At 20.5% G+C, this 25010-nt stretch overlaps 1 protein-coding gene across 2 annotated transcripts; it reads right to left on the bottom strand.

The window, feature by feature from the left end:
• Nucleotides 1-727: 727 nt before the first annotated feature.
• Nucleotides 728-23682, bottom strand: LOC105368158 (Matrix metalloproteinase 1). Of its 2 annotated transcripts, none has more exons than XM_011507100.1 (10): nucleotides 23622-23682; nucleotides 23233-23332; nucleotides 12282-12405; nucleotides 10793-10900; nucleotides 9363-9514; nucleotides 5073-5375; nucleotides 4842-5001; nucleotides 1513-1649; nucleotides 1113-1433; nucleotides 728-1034 (listed from the first exon to the last, which is right to left on the bottom strand). In XM_011507100.1, the coding sequence occupies exons 2-10, from the start codon at nucleotides 23326-23328 to the stop codon at nucleotides 807-809; spliced, it is 1629 nt and encodes a 542-aa protein (XP_011505402.1). In that variant the 5' UTR covers nucleotides 23329-23332; nucleotides 23622-23682; the 3' UTR covers nucleotides 728-806. The 2 variants fall into 2 exon arrangements, with proteins under 2 accessions (XP_011505402.1, XP_011505400.1); XM_011507098.1 differs by lacking the exon at nucleotides 23622-23682 and adding an exon at nucleotides 14400-14521 and having other exon boundaries at nucleotides 23233-23471.
• Nucleotides 23683-25010: the final 1328 nt, after the last annotated feature.

Raw genomic sequence — 25010 nt, 5'->3', positions numbered from 1 at the left:
GTAAGACTTACGTGTCGATAAAGTAGAAGGCTAATAATTTTCAAATAAAAGTTTAGTTAAAAAAGTTTTTATCAAAATTTTAATATAATTATAAATAATGTAATAACATAGTAACAAGTTATTATTATTATATACAGTTATTAAAAAATACATAATAATTGGGAACTGATACTGAATGATAGAAAATACAAAACGTATTGTAACTTTATCTTAACATAATACTGATATTAAATCAAGATTACGCAAATAGCTTTATTCATACTTACATAGCCAATCGGTCGATGAAAAATGTAAAAAATGTAAAATGTAAAATTAAATACACATATAAACTGTAAACACCTGGTAAAATATCAATTAGCTCGCATGATGAATAATCATACTAGCAATTATAATAATGTAGAACATCATAATATGTATACCATCATAACCATTATAACATATATATATATATATATATATATATATATATGGAGGGGGCGTATGTGTCTGTGATAATAATATAGAATAGTTATTACAGGATAAACTGTAATTAATATTTTATCACGTGCATACAACTGAAGTTTTTAATTTTATAATAAATTTATATATATATATATATATACATATAAACTTATATTAAAAATTTACGTAGCGATCCATTTAAATAAAAATATTAAGAATATTATTTAATCTAAGAGGAATTTTATGAATAATAAAACTATTTAAAAATAAAAAGTTATATATTTTATCGGTGGTACGAAGATTTAGGGCATAATGCTCTAGGAACAAGGAGTTTAGTTTATCAAAAAATATGTATAGATAATATTTTATGTTACAGCATCTAAAATAACATCATCCACATTATCTATATTATCATCATTACTATTCAACTTCACGCTGTAAACTTTTTTTAGTGTAGCATAATAATGAGACGAATTTCTATTATCATTTTCTATATTCCATTTAATATTACTAAGAGTTCCTTTATTAATGGATCTACACCCAAACCACCAATAGCCAGTAGCTCTTGGAAATGCTGGATTAGCAACATCTACCTGAAATAAATTTAAGATAAATTTTAATAAAATATAAAGTATGTATATTTGAAAGTTAATTTATTAAGTAATCCTAACAGAAAATGTTTTATCATTAAATCGATAATATGCTTTATCTTTAAAGAAATACGTGTATCCATGATATTCTAGTGAAGCGTCTATGTTATCAGGTACACCTTCCCAATTTGAAATAAGTTTTGGATATGAACTTTTAACTGGTGGCCTTTGCGATGGATCAAATCTCCAGAACTTTGTTCCTTTGTAAAAATAAATCTTTCCATTACCCGTCCATACAACAGCAGCATCAATATTATCAGGTATACCAGTAAAACCTTCACTAATATCTTTTGGATAATCTCCATCAACATTCTTATTAATATACCTCCAATATTTTGAACCCTAAAAAATATTAATAATTTAATTTTTTTATAATAAAGATAATTTTAAAAACTAGATTAAATATATTGTATGTACGTGCTTTAAAAAAATAAGTTTTTCCATTTTTGTAAGTAAATGCTGCATCAATATTTCCTTGTAAGCCTTTCCAAGAAGATGTAATCAATTTTGGATATCCACTTTCAACTCCATCGGAAGATAATTTCCAGTAATACTCGTCTAATACATAAACCTTTATTATTAGCAATATTTATATTTATGAATGAAATGTAGTAATTTAAAAATTAGAATGTCAATACTTTTGAAACTGTACTTCATTGTTTAATTTCAAAATATTGTGAATTTTAAAATTAAGTAATTATTTTAAAAACAAGTTTAAGGAAATTAAATTTTTTAAAGCTATCTTAATTATTATTGGATCTTATCATTTAAATAAAAAAATTATTAATGATATATATTTATTATTGGATGTTGGATATATATTTTATTAATGGATGAACTATTAATTATTATTTATAGAATATAATTATATTTTTTATTAATGGTTTATTTTTCTTTTTCCTTATTAATTAATTTTATGCTCATTTCAATATTTTTTGACAAAGAAGACAGTTTAAGAAAGTTCACGTACATTCTGTACTCTATCTCTTTATCTTTTTTTTATCTTTTTATATAAAATGATGCTCTTTTGTTAATTTGTTAGTATTCACTATTCAAAAATTAATGCATTTGAATGTAAATAAAAATTGAAGTATAACTACTATTATAAATTACTATATATATATTAATCAAGCTTTTATTTTTTAATAGAATTTCTCTTTAATTTAATCGTATAGGAAATATATTATTATTTAAAATAACAATCAAAGTTTCAATAAGTATTAATATTAATATTTCAGTGGAATTTTGATGATATATTTAAAAATACTCATACAAGCAATTATAATTAATAATTTAATTAAGAGATACACTTTTATAAAGCATTTAAAGCTAATATAAAAATAGATTAATTTTATTTATTCTTTTTTATATTTATATAATTTATATAAAGTCTAATTCTACCATATTAAATAATCTCTTATATAAATCAATCACATCTAAAGATAAATTTAGATATACAATTTTTTGTCAAATAGAGTGAGAATAGAAGTTTGATAGAGAATGATCATTAAAGAAAATTCTGTGGTGAGCAGTGTAAAATACACAGAAATGTAACACGTAATGTAAAAATACACTTAAATTATACCTTTAAAAACTTAAATATTATTTGATAACTTATAAATATGATAATTCAGAATAACGAATAACTTTTTGACTATGATAGACTATTTCACAATTTTTCACATTTTATTTTGTAATAGTTAGTAGCATTAGTAATGTTAAGAATTTATCTACTTAACAAAAGAATCAGTTGTTAAACCTTAAAGTTGAGACTTTATATTCTAAAAATTTGATTTTATTTACAATTTTAACATTAATATCATGAGTAATACAATTTTCTGACAATTAACGTAATCGCAAAAAATGTTTAAATAATACATAAGCAATAGAGATATAATATATTTTCTATTTATTTGTAATTTTGTGTAATTTATAATATATACATCATTTGTACTTGAAACATTTCATTATAAATATATAAAAGTGAAAACCTCTAATTGTATTAATAGTTACAATAACTATAATTAGAGAATACTCATTGTATATTTTTTATATCTTGTAACTATTATGTACTTCTTATTTTACCAGTATGAAATTAATAAATCGATGTTGGTAATCTAAGTTTAGTATGCAATTTGATAGAAAAATATTCTTAAAGTATTAATTGTCTAATATGATATGATCAATGTTTACAAGTACTATATCTACAAAGTTCTAATCGAAACTTTAGAAGCTTCTAAGCAATATTTATAATGAAAATTTTTTATAATAAACACTTTGAATTTAAAAATATTAATCAATGAAAATCTACATAAATTAATTCTAAAACATTTCATATGTTAATTAACTTAAATAATAACATAACGTTGCATTTTAAATTCATAAGATTCTTATGTACTTTTATTACATAAGAAATTATTATTATTATATATGATTCTTAAAAAAATACTTTATTTATTAGAATTTTATATTATGTCAGTTGATTATGAAGAGGCCAACACGTATCAATTAGAAATGCTCATATGCATGCGAAATAATAAAACTACGGTGTTGAATTAATTTTCTTTGGCTTAATGCTTATAAATAATAAGTAATACCTAACGAATTCACCATGATTTCGAATTATAGTGCCTTCAGGTATCAACAAGAACATATATTTATTCATATTTTATTACATATTTACATTATATATCTTTTTAATTAAAGATATATATATATATATATATATATATATATATATATATATAATATTAATGTAGTTGTAAATTCATTCTATCATATATTCTACCATGATATATATCGTAAGATGCATTTTTTCCAAATTTTCTTTATGAACAGGTTGTACCTTTTTTAAGTATATTTTTCTAAATATTTGTTTATGATCAATAATGCTATATTAACAAATAAATTATGTTAATTATTATAAAGATTTACTACGGTTGTAAGTATTAATACTTTAAATAAATAAAGGATTATAAGGATTCATATATATATTACATATTTTTCTACTTGTAATTTTATTTTTAACGTACAATAGATAAAAATATTTTCCATTATAAAAATCAAATTATGATACTATGTAAAAAAAAACTCTTAAAATTTATTTTGTATTAATTGATCCAATAAAGAACAGTTAGAAAACAGAAAAATAAATCAACTTATTCTTAATAAAACATATAAGAATGAATTTTTATTTTTTTAAACTAATATCTAATTATTTTGTCAATAAATTATACAGCCATTTTTATTAATATTAAATAAATAAATGGTTATTTCATAATCGATAAGTACATAAACAAATATATAAAGTAAAATATATATAAATATTAAAAATATATATTGAGTTTAAAATACAAATTAGTTTTTAATTATATCAAATATTATTAATTTAGAATAGTTTCTTTCATAAAAATAAACATTAAATTTTTATTGATAGATATGTCAATATGTACTATTTTAATAGAAACTACCGAATTATGTCCTAGTTTTTTGATACCTTAAAGTTAGTAAGAAGACAAAAAGATTGAAAAAAATTTCGATATTACATTATGTGTAAAAAGATTTATGTTCTTATACATAAATATTATTTATTGTACTTTTAAATTTATTTATTCAATTACCTATTTAATTTTATGTATTACTGCATATAAATTTGATTTATTTTCATAAATAAAAATAATCTCATAGCGTAATTCTAGAATCCTAAAATGAAATCTTCTGTTATATACTTTTTATTATACAAGTTTTTACCTTTGAAAACATATGTATGCCCTTCTGCTGAATTGAATATAGTGTCAATTTTTGAGTCCAGACAAAGTTGTGAATCTTCTTCACCCAGTAGAGGGATATTGGTCGTTCGCTGATAAATATTTGTCCTATCTTTATTTTCAATTTTTGAACCATACAAAGCCTAAACAAAAAATTGTTTCTTAACGTTATTCAATTCTTACTATTATTACTTTATAAAAAATAAACAATTGCCTGTATTCCTTGAATGTCATCATTATCCAGCATAAAATCCGGATCATATCCTCTATAAAATGGCGCCATAAGAGCTGATTTTATGTCACTATGGCTAAGTCCAAGAGAATGACCAAATTCATGAGCGGCTACTTGAAATAAATTCGTACCCCGAAAGCTATTTATTGTCCAATGTTCAGAGTCGTCAAAATGTGCATCACCTCCATACACAGGAAAATAAGCATGGGCTAATGTACCTCCAGGTCCATCAAATGGATCACCATCTCCATGCTCACCTCGCTCAAATCGAATTTCAATGTGAACCTATTAAAAAATATTTAATTCATTATGATATAGAGGTATACGATTAAAAAAACAGTTCTCCATATATTTATTTATGAAGAACCAATATTTAAAAATGTTTTGTAATATATCATTATTAAAATTATTTTTGCAAAATCTAAATAATTTGAGAATTAAATACTTACGTAATCATAATTTTAATAAGTAAAGTGGATATTTGTTTTTTTTATAATTTATTTTATTTTATAATTAATATCATTTCACTAATAATATTTTTAATTCTATAATTTTATTCTAATTAAAATTTTATATATGAATATTTTTTAAAATTCTAATCATGTTTATAAATTGAATAATAAGTTTCCGAAAAATAAATTAATTTCATAAAGAAATCTGAATTCAAAGTATTTGTGTTATACTTTCATTATTTAAGATTTATTAGAATATAAATAAGATAAGATAACATGAATCCTTTATGGCAAGAAGTTATTACTTATTGTTAAGGTGAATTGTAATTAAAGTTACAAGATTTCAGGACATGAAAGTTGATAATTTTATTGTTAAATAAAAAATAATCCATAATTATTATTTCATTCGGTAATTTTATTAGTACATATTAAAATCTAAAGTTAATTTAAAACTCTATCTGACTTTTAAATAAATTGATTTATTTAATAATCTTTAATAAAGTAACATGAATAATTTACAAAATTAATGCATAATTATAATAGTATTTTTTGGAGAACATTTTGTTCAGGATTGTATTAATTATTTTTTTAATTTTATTAATACTTCTCTATACATACACTCTTGGCAATAATTAATTATATTTTAATTATATACATAAATTGCATTTTAATAATGTCGATAAAACATACAAAGATAAATATTCTTCACATGATAGACTTTTTCATATTATTCATATTTCTAAAATAAAATCTTCTTGAATAAAAATTACAAATTTTTTCAATATAATAGTGTAATTTATAATATCTAAACAAAATGTAGCCAATTAATTTATATTTAATGTATATTTAAGGTAATTAACTGCACATACATGCACCCACACAAATATTATGTATCTTATACTCCTCATCTGTGTATTTGGTAAAGCTCATTAATTATATAAAATAATATCAATTTTCAAATTTATGCAATGATATATAAATAATATATAATATAAATTATATATGTGGGTCCTTTTTAATTATAATAATAATTATCATTTATTTTACAAGTTATTTTATCAAATGGTTTCAACAAATTTGTTTATCATACAAAGAAAATCACAATAAGTGAGTAGATATATACTAACGATAGTAGAATACATTATAATAAATGTAATAGTATAGAAAATATTTTATCTAAATCTAAAAGCTGAAGAAGTTGTCTTTTGCATACATATTTGACGCTTACTACTTAGAAATATTAATGTAAGCATCAGTTGATTTATATTAAAAAAAATTCATTAATTGAAAATAATAAAAGTGAAAATAATTCAAATGAAAAATTGAATTTATATAATGATAAAGTAATAATATAGATTTTTTTAAATTACGAATTGAAAAATTAAATATCAATTATAAGAAATTATAATATTAGATGACTTTTTAAGAAACTTAATTATTAAATATTTGAAAATTATATACATAATTTTAAAATCTATAATACAGATCCTCTATGATCGAAGTAATATAAAAAATAGATAGGAACTTGCCATCACGTTAAACTATATTTTCATCAAAAACACTTAATTACTGGCGTTCATATACTTGCTTTACATTTTTCTTCATTTATCCATTACATCATGCTAACAACTTTATTGATTAATGAATAACTGAAAAAAATTATAAATTAAATAAATTATAAAGAAGCTATATCAACTTCATTTTATTCTTTCAAGCCTAATTCGATTTTTTTCTCCATGTTAAGGATCAATCAACAATTACTTTGACGTTTCTCTTTTCTTTTCTACTCAATTAATAAATATATTGTTCAAATCGGCAATAAATTTTCTAAATTTTGATTAAAAATAAATTAGTTTTAGTATATTTTATATATTTCAGTAACTTTTTGTAAATTTCATAATTTTTATTTATGAATTTTTATTATAAAACATAAAAAATTTTTTATTTTACAAATTATTTAATTGCTTTGAAATTTTTTTTAAGAGTAAAATTTTATAAATAATCAAATAGAAAAAATAAATTTACCATTTTATTAATGCTTGTTGCATAATTTACGCACTAATACTGTACAAAATATTGCAAGTGGTTCAAGAATATTACAAGAAAAGGAATATAAAAATGATTTATCAAAATTTTGTAACACAAACTTATTATAATAAATAATTTAAGGGCGAATAAAATATACATATTTATTAATTTTTTAAATAATTTATTATGTAAATATAAATTAATAAAACCAATTAAGTCGTGATATTGGATATACGTAAAAAATAATACGTACATATATATGTATAGAAACGTAATGCCTACATATATACACATATTGTTTAAAATCTTAAAAGTATTACAACTTTTATTGTATTTGAAATTTTTTTTAATTAATCAAAACTTCATTTGATAACATTTTTTCAGATTAGTCTAAATAAAAAAGTTTTTATAACTGAACTTATATACATAAGATATATACAAATTTTTTATTATTTATTCGAAAGGTTGATGTTTATTTACATTAAATGCCTGTTGTATATTGAAAATTAGTTTATTAATAATGTATGTTCATTAATATTGTTACCTGTAGTTGTATTGGTTTTCCTGAATAATATTAGTTTTATGTAGAATTTTATTACTAACTTATGAATAATAATTTATAATATTTGGGAATAGATTTCTAGGTTAGTGATTATTTGTATTTTTGATTGGATTATAATTTAGCGTTTTCTATATTCAAGAAAAATATATAAGGAAGATATATATATCCTAACAATTATTAAATAGTATATATCATTTTATGTTAATGAGTAATATGAGTTCGAAAAGAGTTTATTATATAAAATTATATAGTTAATTTATTTGTGTAATGATTTAAAATATTTTTATATCAAAAAGTTTATACGGATTAATTTTATTATATTGAATTTGATAATCTTTTTCGAATATTGATACATTATGTGTACAATTGAATCACGCAAACAGCGATTGCCTTCTCATGTAAACTATTAATTTTATTGTATACAAATATAAGTTGCTTGCTTGCATTACTTGCATTATATGTACTTTTTATTTTGATTACCAATTAATTATTATTAATTTCTTCTTAGGAAATAAGAATAACCTTTATTCTGATATTTACATTATTCTTTCTATTTTATTAATAATATTTTTGTTATTTGATTTTCTGATCGAATTTCTCAAGATTGAATGCAGATTTGATTTATTAATGCTGAAAATATGTAAATTTAAAATAAAAAAATAAAAAAAACTATTTCAAATGAAAAGCATTTAAATTAATAGTTTCAATACATAAATTAATTTATTTCATAATAATTAAAAAATTACAAAAATATAATAAGATGAGAGTTGATTATTAATTTGTTGACTTCAATATAAAATACATGATAATTTAGTGAACTAAATATCAAACATGGTTATTATAATATTTAATTTTAGTTTTAATCTTTTATTATATGTATTTTTAATTTAACGTATTTGTGCATTCGATCTCGTATATTCTGTAGAATAAACGTGCTTATAGCTAGCGTATTTGAGCATAATTTGAAGACATAAACAATTCATTTCACATTTATTTCTTAGGCATAATATGCTTGCAGATTCAGAAAAATATGTCGGACAGTATGTTAAATGGAAAATAAATAATGGAAAGGTATGTTTATGGAAATTTAAAAATTTTTTATAATTACATAATGTATTTAAAACTTCTAAACTGTAATAGTGAAGCATATCCGGTATACATTAAGTATTAAGTACAAATCAAATTTAAAATATTTCATGTTTTATATTATAAATATTACTAATCACTTACTTGTCCGGATTTTTTAGAAGTGAATGTAAGATCAGTATAAATAGACCACACGGAAAAAGCCTTAGCAACTTCTTTATCAACAGCTCCTTTTTCTAAACCTCGTGGATATTTACTAATTTTGTATGTAAGTTTTTTAACTCGCCATCTAGAACCTTTAGTTAAATAAACAATTATAAAATAAATTTTATATCTGATTCAAACTTATTATAACAAAATTTATTTCGTTTATTAATAATTTTATTCTTAATTAATTTTCGAAAAACATAATAATTATTATTATTAAGAATGAGATTTTTTACCTTCTTAATATTATACAAAACTGACTAAAAATTATTTTCTAAATAATAAAAATAAGAACTTTCTAAGTCATAATATAAGCATAAAATTAGCATTATAAAATTAGCTATTTATATATATATATATTTATATTTATAATTGTTAATAATTTAGAAATAATTTTGGATATTCTAGTATGAATTTTTAACATTACTTTTTTTATATATGTATTAAAGCTATATATTTATTTAAATGTATTATAACAAAGATTTATAATTAGATGTATAAATTATAACGTTCTCTTTTTGTGTAATGAATGCAAACAAGATACTAAGCCAAAACTGTGGTCAATCTTGAAATACTAAAAGTTCATTATCTTCTCATATATTTGTTATAATAGAATAAATTTGTAATAAATACAGTCATTACAATATATAATATATATTCATATTAAAATATTTGATACTTAATAGTGTGGTAGTTATGGAGATATTAATAATCTTAAAAATTAAAATGGTAAGAGTTTGTATAAAGAAACAGAATAAATAATTAATTACATTGGAAATTAAAAATTATTTGTTATCAATTATGTAATACTAAACTATAAAATTTGATATAATATTAATTAATTTCACATTCGATTCTATATGAATAACAAATTTTTACTACTGCCTGTAATAATTTATATTTACAATTGATATACTTATACAATTTTATTCTTAGTTTATATACACAACATTTGATACTATTATGTTTCGACGTAATTACATTAATTAATTGATACGTTTTATGTAATTTCTATATTATTTACTAATATGCATATTACAACATTTAAAAGCAGTAAAACATCCATGATACTATCTATAAGTATCTGATTGTATATTTTGTTATCTCATCATGTTATTTCTTGTTTCTATTCCCATTAAATATCTGGTGCTCATTGAAAATTCTTGAAGAGACTATATTGAATTCTCACACATGTATCTGACGTTTCTTAAAGATTTATTATATATTTAATTTAAAAAAAATCAAATTACGAAAATTTCTATTAAACATTTTTAACAATATGATTTTATGTGTCTCATTACATTTTACATTTCATTTCAAGATATCATTTTTTATTATATATTTTTAATCTATATGTGTCTATTTACCTTGAAGTGCATATCTTTTAGATCGACTATTTAAACTGGGAACTATGACGTCTTTAACTCCACATCTCGGAATTGACATAAAAGTCATCGTTTCATTGTCTAAAACTCCTAAAATATATTAAATGAATTATTAAATTACGAATACAAATAAAATTATTGTTATTAGTTTAGTAGAAATTTAATTTATACATGTCCTTTTTAAATAAGTGTTTAAGCGTTCACGTATAAACTTTACAATTACACTATATAATATTTATATAATATTTTTCAAATTTATATTAAAACTTCCATTAGATTATGTATTAACTGCATACATAAATTGTTAAGCCAATTAGGATAAGTATGTGAATATAAAAAAAAAGAAATAAAGTCTGGATAATAAATTACATGAAAAATCGAAAATAGATATTTATTTATTAATTTGCAATTATTTTATTCGTTAATTCCATTATTAGTAAACATTTATTTTAATTATTAAATAAATAATTTCGATAAGATCTTGATCTTATATAGTTATTACATGATATTACTTAAGAGTTTTTTATAAACTTTCCTTGCGTCTAAAATTTTGTTTCCATTCATAAAATAAATGTGTTTTATTTTGACAAATAATAGTATAGATTAAAAGATCTTTAATAAAATATATGTCATATTGTATAATTAAACATAAATAAAATCTGTGTTTTGTTTATAGATATAATGTAAATGAATATATTTTTAAACAATTTTGTAGATCATTTCAAATTTACATAATCTAGTCTAAAAAGAAACAGTATATATATTTTGAAGGTATATGGAAATGTAGAATGCAATCAACATAAAATTGAATAATATCTCATATAAATTAATGAACAAAATAAATAAAATAAACGGAGTCATATTTAGCATACTATTATTACAAATAGTAAACTATGACTATAATAAATGTTTAATTAAAACTATCCGAAATGTTTGTTGTCTTTTCAAGTAAAAAATAGTCGATACGTTATGTAATACTTTTAATTAATTGATTCTGTAATTTTTCAATTCATGTAATAAATTATCAATAATATTATTTAATATATTGTTTAATGAATAAATTATTTTTATTTAATACTAGAGTAACAAATAAAAAATCTACTTAGCCATTTAATAATGTTGTATTTAAGAACTATTTACTTATTTATAATTTTTTAACATTACCATACTAATCATTTATTTATAGATCTATATTTTTTAATAATTTATTTTATACAGCTATTTATTAATTATTTTAATTAATAAATTTTAATTAATTATTTCTTAATTTATTAATGAATTAACCAACCTGTAGATATCCGTTTCTCTCTTTCAAGTATGTACATTCAACTAATTAATGTGTTTAATTGATAAAAAATAGTATTCTGTTGAAATCATCAAGCATATTTCCATTCAACTAAGGTATTAATTTCAATTGCATGCATATATAAATAATATACAAATAAAAAGTTGTTTAAATATTAAATATTACCTGTAACACCAATACCAGCAAAGGCTTGAAATTCAGCAATAGCTCGATGTATGGTCTGTTCTGAAATGATCCCACTACTTATTGGATTTGATGGTGGTAAGTAACCATATTGTGATAAGTATCTCTAAAACAATATTTACAAATTAGAAAAAAATAACAAATCAAATTAAATGTATAAATTATAAAATTAATTTCAAAAAACTTTAAAACTTTCATGAGATACATTTATTACATCTGTTACTTAAAAATAAAAGAGAATAGAAAAAATTCGTGCATGTTTATGTATTGGGAATATTGGCCTTTTATTGAAAACATTGTCTTGGGCAGAATTTACATTGCAGAATATAAAGATTATGATATTTTATTTAATTAAATATAAATTTTATTTCATAATATACATATAGTTCTCAGAATTAGTAAATTTTATTTAACATAATATTTAAATATCCCTAATAATGATAATAATAATATTTAAATATTGTAAATTATATTATCGTTAAAAAATTTACATTGTATTCTCTGAAAACAGTTCTACGTGAGAAAATACGTTTCAACATCTAAATTTTCATATTTTTAAGATGACTTTGTAAATCTCAAAAAATTTCCTTGCTACATATTTAATTTTTATTTATTAAAATACGATTGATTACATTTATGATGACTTATAAATACATCAAATATTAGAAAAAAATATTAATCCTATTGTTAGTTATTGCTATAAAAAATTATAGATTTAAAAATTGTTAATTTAATTGATATTTTGTATGATATAGAAACGCGCGATGGCTTTCGCTTATACTATTTGTGAATTGTTTAAGTACCGACATAATTAGATTCGATATAAAGTATATACACAATCAAACAATATAATCATTTATAATGCATAAGTATACTGAAGTCAACTTGATCCAAATTCTAACCATTCTTCTGATATTGTATTCTTTTTCATATCTTATTTTATTGTCTACCCACTTTCCTGTATTTTTCATAAAGATAATATACCTGAATTATCTAAAATTCTAATCTAATGTTTAGTTTTATAATCTTACATTGTTATTGTTTAGTTTTATTATGCAGTTTCGTTTGATAATTGATTTCAATACGTTCCTGAAATAGTCATATTATATCAAAAGTAATATTATATTTTCCTCAATAATAAATATATTATACTTTTTCACATACAATATATAATTTATAAAAGTAAATCATTGTCATACATATTAAGATATAAGAAAATTGTTTTCCAAATATTGTAATATTTAAAACAGATTGAGAACAAATGAGAGAAATTAACATTTTTAAGAAATCTATATATATATATATATGTGTGTGTGTGTGTGTGTGTATGTGTGTGTGCGTGCGTTCACGCGCGCGCATGTGTATGTGTGCATGTGCATGCAAAATTTCAATAATAATAAATGATGGCGAAACAAATACACAAAAATTAATTTATGTAAATGTAGCATAATTACATCTTGAATAAAATAAAATCGTGGATTAAAATTATTTAAAACTGTGATTTAAAAAAAATCACATATTGTTAACATTTTTATTTGTTTTCTATATCTATTATGAAATTTTTTTAAAGGAACTATAATTATTAAATAATAATATTAAATATCGAAATGATTTAGTTTCTTGTATACAAAAATTATATGCTAAAAAATTAAAATTGCATCAATTAGAATTTGTCTAATAAAAAAAACTTAGTACTATATTATCTTTATAATAATATGTACTCTTTCTAAATTAAAGAAGAATGGAATTTATAAATAATAAATAAAAAATATATTTTATTAATTGTGTTTAATATATAATTGGAAATCATAATAATTATGTTCAATTTTGAATAAATTGCATTAAAAATAAATACATAAGAATTTAGCAAGTACTTTTAATTACTTACGCATTTTGAGAAAAAAATATTAATATTCAAGTAGTTAAAAAAAAAAATTATTTTATAAAATTTTTTAACAAAACAAAATCAAATAATTAAAACTTATTAGATAATCAAAAAAAAATATCAAAAATTTAATGAAGCGACAATTAAAAAAAGAACTTTTCAAATTCCTAATAAATATGATGAAGTAAAAATTATGCAGTATTAGCATTTCTTACTAGCATTATGATGTTCTTTCAGTTACAAAACGTAATTCTTCACATAGAAGGCACTTTGATTGTAAACAGTTTTTACTTTAGTTGGGTAAACTGCTTGTGACTTTGAATTGAAGGCGATCAACCTGTAATAAAACGAATAATATTGCTGGAATTAAAGTCTAATGTGAAAGTTTTAATATTAAGGGTTTAAGAAGTAATTTTAAATTTAAATGTAATGTATGGCTAGCCAAATTTTTGAGTATGCAGCTACGTGATTTATGATACAAAAATTAATAATGAATTTAAAAGTGATTCGAATATACTCATGAGTAAAAAGAAAAATATACGTGAATAAATTTATTAAAATTAAATTACTCTATAATTAGAGAAACTTTTTAATTTAAATTTTTGTAATAGCGGATATTGACTAAATTATACAACTATAAATACTTATTTGACTTTTATTCAGATAATTTAATTAATTAGTTATAAGTTTATCTGTATCTAGGTAACATATGCATTATTGTTAATTGATTTTTTAATTCAGATTATTTTCTATTTAAAACACTATATTAATATACGAATTTCGTTATTCCAATTATTGCTCCTTATTCTTTTATTTTATATACTTACATTTAGTTAATTCAATTGTGTCTATATTATAAAGATTCAAAGAAATGCTAATATTTTCATATTTTCTTAAAAAATAGAAATTTTATTAAAACAATTAAAAGAACTACTCAAGCTCTAGTCAAGTTTAAGAAATATAGAATTCTAAAATTCTAATGATATAGTTTTCCACTAATTTATATTATTTATAATAAGAAATTAAAAAATCTCTAAAAACTGAAATACATAATATTAATTAAAAACTAACATCAGATTATAGAATATTTTATTTTAAAAAGTTCGTAATTGATATCACATTATTAGTAGATTCTTTTGCGATTCGATTTGAATGTAAATGAACAGCCAAATGATTAAAGACGTTACATTTAGTACTTAAAGATGTACATAACACCTACGATACAGTTATATCGAAAAAAAAAGCTGAATGAAAAATATGAAACTATGTACTGAAGAAATATAGTATCTATATTGTAGATAATTTTATATAAATCTTTTATATTTCAATTGAAATATAAAATTCTAATTGAAAGTAAAAAGAAACTAAATATAATAAAAAATAATAAACTGAAAAAAGGATAAGCTGAATTAATGCATAATTATCACACACACGCGCGCGCGCGCACACACACATATCAATATATTAGATATTTAACAACAAAACTTATGTAGCTGTTATAATTAAGTATTGTAACTTTTACAAAATTAAATCGTTACAAATACTATTCAGAAGATGGGCAAGTGATTAAAATATGAAATATAGCTATCGTTTTAGCGACAAATATTTCCTGGTGAAACTAAATATCAAAAGAACCTTTGATACCATGAGTATGACTAATGAACTAAAAGTAACAGTGAAGAATTTAATGTATTTTATTTTCTTCTCTATAAAATAAAAGAATATTAGATATAATATTTAATTTTGTGTGATATAAACTGTTATATTAGCAAGTGCTTAGAATAATAAAAGTTATAATACTAAGTGAATTTAACCTTTTGCCAGAATATTATACTAGATAAGTTTTAAAATAATACATAGATAATAGATTGTTATAGCTCCAAAGAAATAATTATGATACTTACAGCGACCAGTTTACGTCATAATATTTTTACTGTATTTATCATTAAGATTAAAAGTAGTAATGTTAACTAAATAAAACCAAAATTATTCTCATTTTAGATAAAAATGTTTTAAATTTAATCAGACAAAACAGAAGGGGTATAATGAATTACATTAATATAGTCGTTAAATACTTTGAATCAATAATATATATAAAGTTGAATTTCTAAAAACGGATAAAGAAATTTTGAATAATATAATTTGAATCAATAATAAAGCATACCATAGGCATATAATTATAATACAGTATATAGTAATGTTTTCTGTATTTAATTTAACATTACATGACCCAAAAAACAAGAGTATATTTTGCAAAGATATTTCTAATAAATTTTTGTACTTTAACAAAAAAAGTTCTTGATCAAAATTATTGTTCATTTTTTAATAAACCTTATTGCTTTAGCAACTTCATGAATTGTTAAAATATAAACTTTTGTATGAATAAATTAAAAATATTTAAAATAAAAGAATTTTTAGCATGAATAAATAAATTTATCCTCGCTTACATTTTTACGAATTACAGCTACTTTTATATGTATCTATTAAAAATTAATTTGTATCAACTTAAAATATACAATACAAAAAATTAATTATAACAATGTTTATATATTTATATCACTAATGTATTTCATTATATTATTAATATTTATTATAATATACATAACAACATACGTAATTTAATAAATAGCGAAAGACATATCAAAACAGATATATACATATATATATAATTAATTATAATTATTACTGAGTGCACTATAATTTAAATCAGGTAAATTATTTATTTATCATCTCTTATAACTACATTTGAATTAAATTTGAATTATTAATTAAAAAATTAAAAGTCCGTACATCCAAAATATTTTTCATAAAAAATTGAAAAAATGAATCTATACTATATTAACACAATAGAAAAAATGACAAAGACACATCATATGTACAACGAATGAGATTCGTTTGTCTGATTTATCTATAAACTATATAAAGCCAATATTAACAAATAAATAGTTAAAATTAAAATTATTATAATAATTAATAAGTTTTTAATGATACAGTAATAATAGTAAGAATTTATATGCTTAATCATGGTTAATTTTTAATTTAATAGCAATCAGTATAATTGAATTGATATATTACTTTATCCATTTTTCATTACTAAATCATCAACATTTTATGAAACCAGATTTTTGTTATTATAAAATTTAGTATATTTAAAAATTAATTATCATTGTTATTATTAACATCGAATGAATTATAATGCTATTAGTCAACCAACTAAATTATATTAACCTTGTTGGAATACAGGTGGTTCTGTCAATGATGCTGGGAATACAAAGAATAAAATTGACTTAGATAGTGACCTAAATAAATCTTTAGTAATTAATAAATGTTAATAAAATTAACAGACAATACAACTGTTATAGAAAACAGAAAAATAGCTAATTACAATATCTAATATACAAAATTGAAATAATAGCTTCATTAATACATCGTTGAAACTGGTTGTTTTCTTATCATCGATAATTTCTAAACATTTGCAGCTATTGTCTCTAATATATACTATATTAGTTATTAAACTTTGTATTTTCATTTATCTCTTGACATTTTGCTACATATGATATTTCTAGATATTGTTTCCAGCACAATTATAAAACATTATTCAACTATTTATTTGGCTATTATTTAACCATAACTCAGGATATATCTTGACATATTGTAATATTGTGCGATAACTGATAATTAATAAAGTCAAAAACTGATGATCAAGTATTTCTATGAAAAAAGTATCCATTGCTGAGTGAAAGAACCATTGATGAGCTATACTTAGTTTTGCTTTTAATGAATTGCTTTTAATAAATTTCGTTCATTAATTAATACTTAAATAATAAATTAATAACAATAGTATCAAATATATGGTAGTAGATCCTAATGGCAGATATTTTAATAAATCAAATTGCAGTTTACAGTCAGTAATAAAAACTTGATAATCACGTTTTACATTCACGATTATAATCAAAGTACAAATATTTTTATAATATATTTGTACATATATTATAGAATTAAATATTAATCAATTTTTGTAATTTTAAAATACAGCGAGAACGCTTGTTGATTGCACATATTTCAAAGATTAGTAACATAATATAATAATTGATAACAAGCAAACAAATATTATCTTTGTACATTATAATTAAGGTGCGTTACAAATAAAACTATAATTTTCATTAATTTACTTAAATTAATTTTGAAAATAGATCAGCTAATAAATGTATAAAAAAGGTATTTTAATGAAAAAATAAATCTCATTAATTTACGGTTAAATAGACAATATCAATTCATAGTTAATACTTTCATTTTTATTAATTTACAGTGAAAGAAATTTTCAGAACGTATTATTAGCCAAACAAAATAATGCGATTAGCTATATTTTTAAAAATTCAGGTGTAAAGTTATTAATAATTTATGGTATATATTTGATCTACTTTAATTTAATGATATTAATCCTTGTTTAGGGTCTCTATTACTTATTCAAATAAATTTATTGTCATGAATAAAAATGCTCAGCCTTTATAATGCGTATACTTTTGAAATAGACCGTAAGTAATCTTATTGTATTTTATCGCATTGAATATCATGCTATTTTAATTTCAAGATGCGCGAATAAAAAGAAACTTTATATGATGAAAAATGTTAAATAAAATCGTCAAATAATTATAGAAAAGTGTAACGTAAAAGCAGAAGATAAAAACAATATTGAGCAAATGTTTCCTATATTTATTAAGGAATCATTATAATAAAATAAAGATATTTAATATAATAATTGACTTATTTGTTAATATTGAATATTATTATCATAAAAAAAATAAAACTCATAAATAAAATCAAACGCTAAAACCTTGTAACTATATATTAATTAAAATTAGTAAAAATTAAAATATAATTGAAAATACCAGAATATTTTTCATTCAAAATACTTAGCTCTTTCCTTGTATTTCACGAATATACACTTCTAATTAATATTCTCTACATAATATTTTCATTTTTATAAAATGAAATATAAAAAAGTAATTATATAGAATAGTGTACATTTTAAAAAACCCTATTAACCCCAAAGATTCCAATTATTTTACAAAAGAAAAAGAAAATTAAAGAACATATATGAATAATTTCCAGAAGATAAGAAAACTTTGATAATCGCTTAATATTAACAATTGCATTAAATAAATAACAATAATTCTACATGCCATTTGATAAAAAATAGAATGGAATATTTAAATTATTAAATATATTTATAATTCTAATTCTAATTTTATTAAAAAACAATTCATTATATTAATTACTTCCTTATTTTGAAATAGAATAGTAGCATTAATCAAATGAATAATATCTAACGAACGCTTTCAATTTTATAAACTTGATCTTAATAGATGTAGGGAATAAAATAATTTTATTTATAAACAATCAAATGTTTTATAAATACATATGTCATATTATTATCCATATTGTGATAGGCATATTGTAGAGAATTGTTACATTGGTATCTATCTATACGCATCAATATTGTGATTGTCACACTGTAAAGAACTGTTATATTGATCTAGTACAGATGTTTTCTAGGGAAATGGATAAGGTCTCAAATTAATACCCCAATATTAATATAATATCAACAAAAATAAATTTGAATGAAAATACTGTAACGATTTTCTAGGAACAATCATTTTAATTTTTAATTTTCTATAATTATCTACAATTTTTGTAATAATTCTCACATTTATTTTAGGCTGTTGCCATTGACTTGACACACTTGAGCATTCATACATATATTATTAATATAATTTATTATGTTACAAATTTATATATTATCGCTAAATTTTCATTTATAAAAAAATTACATTAATATTTTCACATAGCAAATAATATATATTTTTTTTTATTTTTATATTCAGTTTCCGATGATATGTTAAATAACAATAACAATAGTAAATTTTAATATAAGCGTTTTAAATATTAAATTTAATTTAATTTTGAAAATCATTTGATTAATTATTTGAATTATTAACATTATTTTAATATGTGTAACAATATTACTTATTACGTTATTTGTTTATTATATCACTCTTAGTATAAAAATTTCTCATAAAAATAGCAATTAATTCCCAGAGTGTTAAACAATAATTTACTTTAAATTAAAAATTTAATAATTAGTCAATTTACTACATAGATAACAAATTTATATATTGTTATATATTGATTAACAATAACTATAATTTCCATAGAAAAAAATTAAATACTTAAATATTATAATGGGCTCAATTTTATTTAACTTTTTTTATTTATGAATTAATTTGGTGTTTACTTGTTTTAAAGTTAATTTTTTTATGTAGATAATTTCAATATCATTTATAATATGTAATAAAAGTATTAAAAAGATAATTATAACTCAATGTAAATTACTTATAAATACATAAAAAAAACCTAAATTTTATAAATTTATAATAATAATTTAGGTAATTTATATATATATATCTTCTAAATTCTTCAATTAAACGAAAATAGGATAAATTAACTTTTTCTAAAAACATTTAAAATACTGAGGTGTTATGAATTAGGATTCATATTAATTGAGTATGTATTACCTTTCATAAAATAAAAGTAAATAATAAAAGTGATTGCAATATTACATTATGTATCAAATTTTTTACACGCTTTATTTTCAAGATGATTATTTAAGGAACCATCAAAATTGATTTCACTAGAATATATGATAGTACAATTTTTGTAATCAAGAAAATAAACTTATTATATAAATATGGACTGTGGCAACTCAATATGCTTATTATGATAATGTATATGAGAATATACAAATAGTAATAAAGTAAATTGAAACAATTAAATTATATTATATTAAAACTATAAAATTTGGCTTATCCATATATTTTAATATTATTTGAAATCAATCTTTGCTTTTATTACAAAGTAATGTAGATATGTATTCGCGTTGAGCAACTTTAAAAAATAGTGAGATGATACAAAGCCTTGACTGAAAGCAAGAAAAACGGCTTTATATGCAAAGCGTGCTCGGAAGAAGTTGCGAGGGCGTAGAATACCGATGCGCCAGCATTATAAAGACTTATTCAAGGTCAAATTGAAAGAATCACTTCTCCTCTGATTGTCAGTGCACTGGCCCCAAATCGACATAACCGGGTACGAATACAAAATTAATAAGTAATTTTTACATACGTTTCTTATGAAAATCGAGCATTTATAATAAAATATATATAATCGAATCCTGTTTATACATTTATGATAATCATTGTAGAAGTTAAATCTTGAATAACCATTAAAAATAAAAAATAGCTTATATTTAAATGTAATAAAAAAGAAATACGTAAATGAGTTTTTTCAATATTATTTGTTGTATTTATTAAGTTTAATTTATGTTTATTATATTTAAAAAGAAAGATGTTAAATTGTTAAAGTAAATTATATTCATGTAAAGAAGAAAGGCAAAAAATACGGAAGTAATGGAAATTATGTACTCAAATGAAAAATTAATTTCAATTAATATCAATAAACACGACACAAAAATTCCATTCAGATACAAACCTACAAAATCATTGTTACATGAATAAATTAAAATATTCAAATTTTAGTATACCGATATAACTGTGTTATTTGTAGAGAATTCAATATAATACAAAACTGAACATAACAAAACCATATTTCTATCACTTTTAAATAAGAAATATTTATATAGCTTTGTCTATCTGTAGTTAGTGAGTATTAAAGATAAACTATATTTTAAAAAATAAAGAAAATATAAGAAAATATATCTATAAAACGTTAAGATTTAAAAATATGGTCTATTTACGGAAAATAAAAATTATGACGTTACATGCGGAAGAGTGCGTAACTGCGTGAAACTGCACGGGAAAGACTACGAAGGTCACAGTGCTACAATCTGGTGAATATTTCTACGACCTCGTCAATAGACATTCATTATATTATTTTTCGTAGTACAATTAAGTTGAGGTATTCAAATATCAAAAAAGTGGATGAACAAAAATACAATCTTTTATTGCTCTTTGGAAAATATTGTATAATTTTAAATTTTTAATTTAGTAGAATTACTATTTATTAGAATACTGCAAACCCTTATTAAATGATAAAAACTATTATATTAATAAAAATCTTAATTTTAGCATTACTTCTATAATATTACTTATAGGAACATATGATTACAATATTTAATTATCATACTAGAACATAATTAATGTGAGGAAGAACATAAAATATATTTACTTATTTTATATTAATATTAACAACTTAATTTTGTCTACAGATTTGATTTATTACAATTTATTTTTAATTACAGAGTTATAAGATGTTATATTTTATTTTCATTAATAATTGTAAAACCGATTTCGAAATTTTCATATTCAAAGTTATAAATAACAATATATATTTTTCAAATAGCAATTAAATAAAATAGGTTTTATTATAAGAGTAACATTATATAACTTTATAATATTTTCATTTTTAATTATTTATATAATATTACAATAATAAATTACATAAATTGATAAAAATTAGGAAAATAAATTTAATCGGTACGTGTACTTTTATTCTATTTATTTATATATTACCTTAATTGAGTATAATATTTTCGACATCGCACTGCTTATTTATTTTAAAATAATAAATGGAACAAAGAATGGATAATCTTAATTTCAATTGTCATGAAATTATGTTGTAATAAATTAACAACACTTTAATTTTAATAAATAAATACATACATAATTATTATATTTTAATTAAATCATATTTTATATGTGCTAATTTATTATAAAAAATATATATATATTATAATATTTATTAAAAGTATATTATTATAAGTATAATGTATAAACAATGATTTACTTGATTAAAAATACAATAGATATCTATATCTAATACAATAGACAATTTTATAGAACTCAGTCAAGCATATTACCGCAAGTATACTTACGCGAGATTCGTACACAAAAACTTAAAAATAATGTCACAAAAAATAAAAAGATAATTTCGTATATTAAAATAGAAAGAGAAAAATAAAATAAATTGACTTACCATGGCTTTGATTGCAGAGAAATCTGATGATGCAGTCACTATCATCCCATAACAAGTAATTACAAACAGTAGCCCTAACGACCCATTTGCGGCCATGAAACTATGATTTAATAATAACTTTATAATTAAAGGCATTTTGATTTTTAAATTTTAATTCTTCCAAGTATATCACTATATAATCACTAACTATTATCACAGAAATCATGTATTTTACAACTCTATCATATATTTAATTTACAGATTTATTAATGAGTTATAATTACTACTTTTGAAATTAAAAATTTAAATTTCATGATAAGTTTACTTCATTTAAAATTAAGTAAAAGATAGTGAAATATTGTATCATGCAATAATTATGAAATAGTTCAATTTTCATGCCTATTTAGTACCTATAGTAACAGAACAACTTTAAATTCAATTTCACTACAAGGAAATACTGAAAAGCAAGAAAAAAGTATGTCGTTGCGTACTAGTTCGCTGACCACTGACACTCTGACTCACAATCACGTTGCCACTCGGTTTTATTAGTCTCCCACCATTGTAGTTATATCGCCTGCAACTTAGTAAAGACTTTGTTTTTTTTGTCTTAATTAAAAAAATCGAATTATGAAAAATCAATTCAGCTTTCTATATTGATTTTTACACAATCGTAACTCAGTTTCTTAAATGATCAATCATTAAAAATAAACATTATTAAATAATAAGTTTTTAACTACGCTAAAGTTATAACATTTCATTACAATCGTTTAATAATTTATATATTTACTATTAATATATAATTGTATTTTATTGAAATTAGTTCGTCGGTTATAATTTTATATAATAGATAAATTTTAAATAAATGTGTATGTTTATCAAAAGTACTGCTTTGTATTACACATGTTTAATTTCAAAATATGCTTCATCTTATTTTAAAATATATATTTTTATATTATACACAATACTTGCATACACACACACACACACACAAAATTAGAAAAAGAAATTTAGTTTATTGTTATATATATTTCTCCATTATTACATTGCTACTACATCTAAACTAGCCTAAGTATAATTTAAGCATATTTCAGAAAGTAAATATAAAATTTGTATTTACTTTAAAAATCTGAATATTTAAGTATTAGTTTATATTTAATAATAACAAATTGAATATTTTTTGTATTAGTGTTAGAATAAATAATCGTTTTATTGTAAGTCATTTTAATTTTTTTTATACTAAATAGAATCTATTAAACTAGATATAGATATACATTCAGGTACATGTTATTAATAATTAAATATAATTTTCATAAATTCAATATAATAGTTTATGAAGATATTTCCGCGCATAACCATCATTCGCTTAAAGTGAATTTTTAAAAACTTTTAATAATGATTTTAAAACACTTTGATTATTATTAATATTAAATATAACATACACTCACACACTTCTCATTTACTTTCTCGCTCACTCATTCATACACACGCACGCGCGCGCGCGCACACACACACACACGCAGATGCATACATACATACACACACAAAAATATTTACATATTGAAAAAAATTATCAGGTCAAAATTTTATTATATATGATTTACCTAAATACAACTATTGGAAATATAGTATTTATATTTATATTAATTTTTACATGTTTATTATATTTCTAGTAAAGTTATCAAAATTATATTTCATTAAAATATTTTTAAAATATAATTTATAGTAATAGTGCAATGGCAGAATAATGAATAAGAAAATTATGAAAATAAAACAAGACTGAATTTTTTTATATTATGAAG

Source organism: Ceratosolen solmsi, unplaced genomic scaffold (assembly GCF_000503995.2).
Source record: "Ceratosolen solmsi marchali unplaced genomic scaffold, CerSol_1.0 scaffold6, whole genome shotgun sequence".
Classification (NCBI taxonomy): Eukaryota; Metazoa; Arthropoda; class Insecta; order Hymenoptera; family Agaonidae; genus Ceratosolen; species Ceratosolen solmsi.
Note: the sequence above shows the minus strand (reverse complement) of the source record. Positions and strands in the feature narration are given on the sequence as shown.